Genomic DNA, 1,864 nt, shown 5'->3' with positions numbered 1-1,864 from the left:
TAGTCGTCCGCCGAGTTGTAGTCCTCCTCCTCCTCCTCCTCCTCGCTCTCCTGTGCCTCCTCCTCCGCCTCGGCACCTCCCTCCCCTCCCGCCGCCGCCGCCGCCTCCGCGCTGTCTGCGGCCTCCTCGTCCGTCTCCACCGCCTCCTCCTCCTCCGCCTCCTCCTCCTCCTCCTCGCTCTCCTCCTCCTCGTCCGACTCGTCGTCGTCACTGCTCGCCTTCCGCCTCAGCTTCTTTCCCCCGTACACCTGCCGCTGGCTGACCTAAAGCACGGCTCCGACAAGGTTCACGCTAGGTTTGCACGGAAGGCACACCTGCCGCTGGCTGACCTGCTTCCCGCCGTACGCCGCGCGCGCGCCCTTGCCCATCCCCACGCCGACTGGCTTGGCCATCTTGCCCTTGCCGATCCCCACGGGCTTCCGCACCTTGCCCATCCCCACGCCGACTGGCTTGGCCATCTTGCCCATCCCGACGCCCACCGCCAGCGCCTTGCCAACCTTGCCGACAGGCGGCGGCGCGCTCGGCACGGCGGGCGCGGCAGGGGGCCTGTCCTCCTCCTCGTCGCCTTCGCCGTCCCACTGGCCAAACTCGTCCTCCTCGTCGTCACCGGCCTCGCCCCGCCCGGCGGCATCGCCGTCCGAACCACCCTCGTCGTCCTCGTCGTCGTCCTCGTCGTCGTCCTCGTCGTCACTGCCGCGCGGCCGCTTGCCGCCGTAGTAGCGGCCCAGCTGCTTCCCGCCGCCGACGGGGCGGATCTGCTTCCCGCCGCCGACGGGGCGGATCTGCTTGCCCAGCGTCCTGGGCTGCTGCATTGCTCCGGAATTCCTGCGCCGGGGGGGGACGCGGACCGTGAGAAAGGCGCGCGGGCGTTCGTTCAGCTTCTTGCGAGCGGCGCACTGTTGTCCTGGAGCTGTCCGGGAGCTGAGCGGGCACACTTGCTACGCCGGCGTGTGGGTCTGGGTACCCTCTACACTTCTCTTTTAAGACAGGGTTTCTTTCCCTTCTGTTGCCGAACCGAACACCTCTCTCATTCTCTCAACCAGCGTACATATTCCGAGATCGTACATCGGCCGAGCGGCTCGGGGGAGCGCGGCGCGCCTCACGCGGTGCGAGCGGCGCGCCAGGAGAGCGCCGCAATGGCCACGAGGCGGAAGGCCACCCCGATGCTCGCGAGCACGAGGACGTTCACCCACCAGTCGCCGGGCTCGATCTGGTTGAGCTCGAGCAGCAGCTCCGCCTCCGCACGCGTGGAGTTGTCCCAGCTGTCCGTCTCCTGCGGCCCAAAGGCGATGAGGGCGAAGAGGTTGTTGCCGTAGCGCAGCGAGCAGAGGTACTGCGCCCAGCGCAGAAAGGGCGGGATCTGCTCGCTCTTGATGAAGAAGCCTGCAAAGAGGATTTGTGGGACGAGGACGGCGGGCGAGACCTGCAGCCCGACCTCGACGTTGGGGACGAGGCAGCCGAGCAGCAGCGCCGTCGAGGCGATGGCGAAGCCCATCAGCCAGAGGGCGAGGATGTAGAGGATGATGGGCCCCTCGAGGGCGATGAGCCAGTACGAGACGAGCCACGTCAGCGCGGCGACTAGGAAGGACTTGGGCACCTCGACGGCGGTCTTGGCGGCGAAGTAGGTTGTCGCAGTGTAGGTGCCCACGCCGTACTCCTTCTTGAAGAGCGCCGCCTCGAGCGGGAAGGAGAGCAGCAGCGGCTGCGCCGCGCCGAACATGCCACCGATCGCGATCTGCGAGATTGCTCCAAAGTGCGTCATCACCTGGTAATTGGGGCGTTCCCGATCGCCCGCCTGGTAAAAGATGCCCGCGAAGAGGAGGTTGAGGCAGCAGGGCGCGGCGATCGCGGCGACGAGGCCGGC

At 68.0% G+C, this 1,864-nt stretch overlaps 2 protein-coding genes across 2 annotated transcripts in view; both read right to left on the bottom strand.

Annotated features, from left to right (window-relative positions):
• EMIHUDRAFT_222940 (hypothetical protein) overlaps positions 1–812 on the bottom strand; it is a gene marked incomplete at both ends in the record, with an annotated part of 2,579 nt that extends 1,767 nt beyond the window's left edge. Inside the window, 2 exons of the mRNA XM_005792478.1 lie at positions 330–611; positions 747–812. Of these exons, the coding sequence (XP_005792535.1) occupies positions 330–611; positions 747–812 (348 nt within the window). The remainder of the gene's footprint in view (positions 1–329; positions 612–746) is intronic.
• A 165-nt stretch (positions 813–977) lies between these two features.
• The window catches only part of EMIHUDRAFT_454294 (hypothetical protein), a gene marked incomplete at its 5' end in the record, with an annotated part of 1,937 nt that continues 1,050 nt past the window's right edge, over positions 978–1,864 (bottom strand). The window contains one exon of the mRNA XM_005792477.1: positions 978–1,795. Coding sequence (XP_005792534.1) covers positions 1,100–1,795 — 696 coding nt within the window. The 3' untranslated portion in view covers positions 978–1,099. The remainder of the gene's footprint in view (positions 1,796–1,864) is intronic.

Source organism: Emiliania huxleyi, assembly GCF_000372725.1.
Source record: "Emiliania huxleyi CCMP1516 unplaced genomic scaffold EMIHUscaffold_107, whole genome shotgun sequence".
Classification (NCBI taxonomy): Eukaryota; Haptophyta; order Isochrysidales; family Noelaerhabdaceae; genus Emiliania; species Emiliania huxleyi.
The sequence above is the reverse complement of the archived record's forward strand: the minus strand, read 5'-3'. Positions and strand labels throughout refer to the sequence as shown.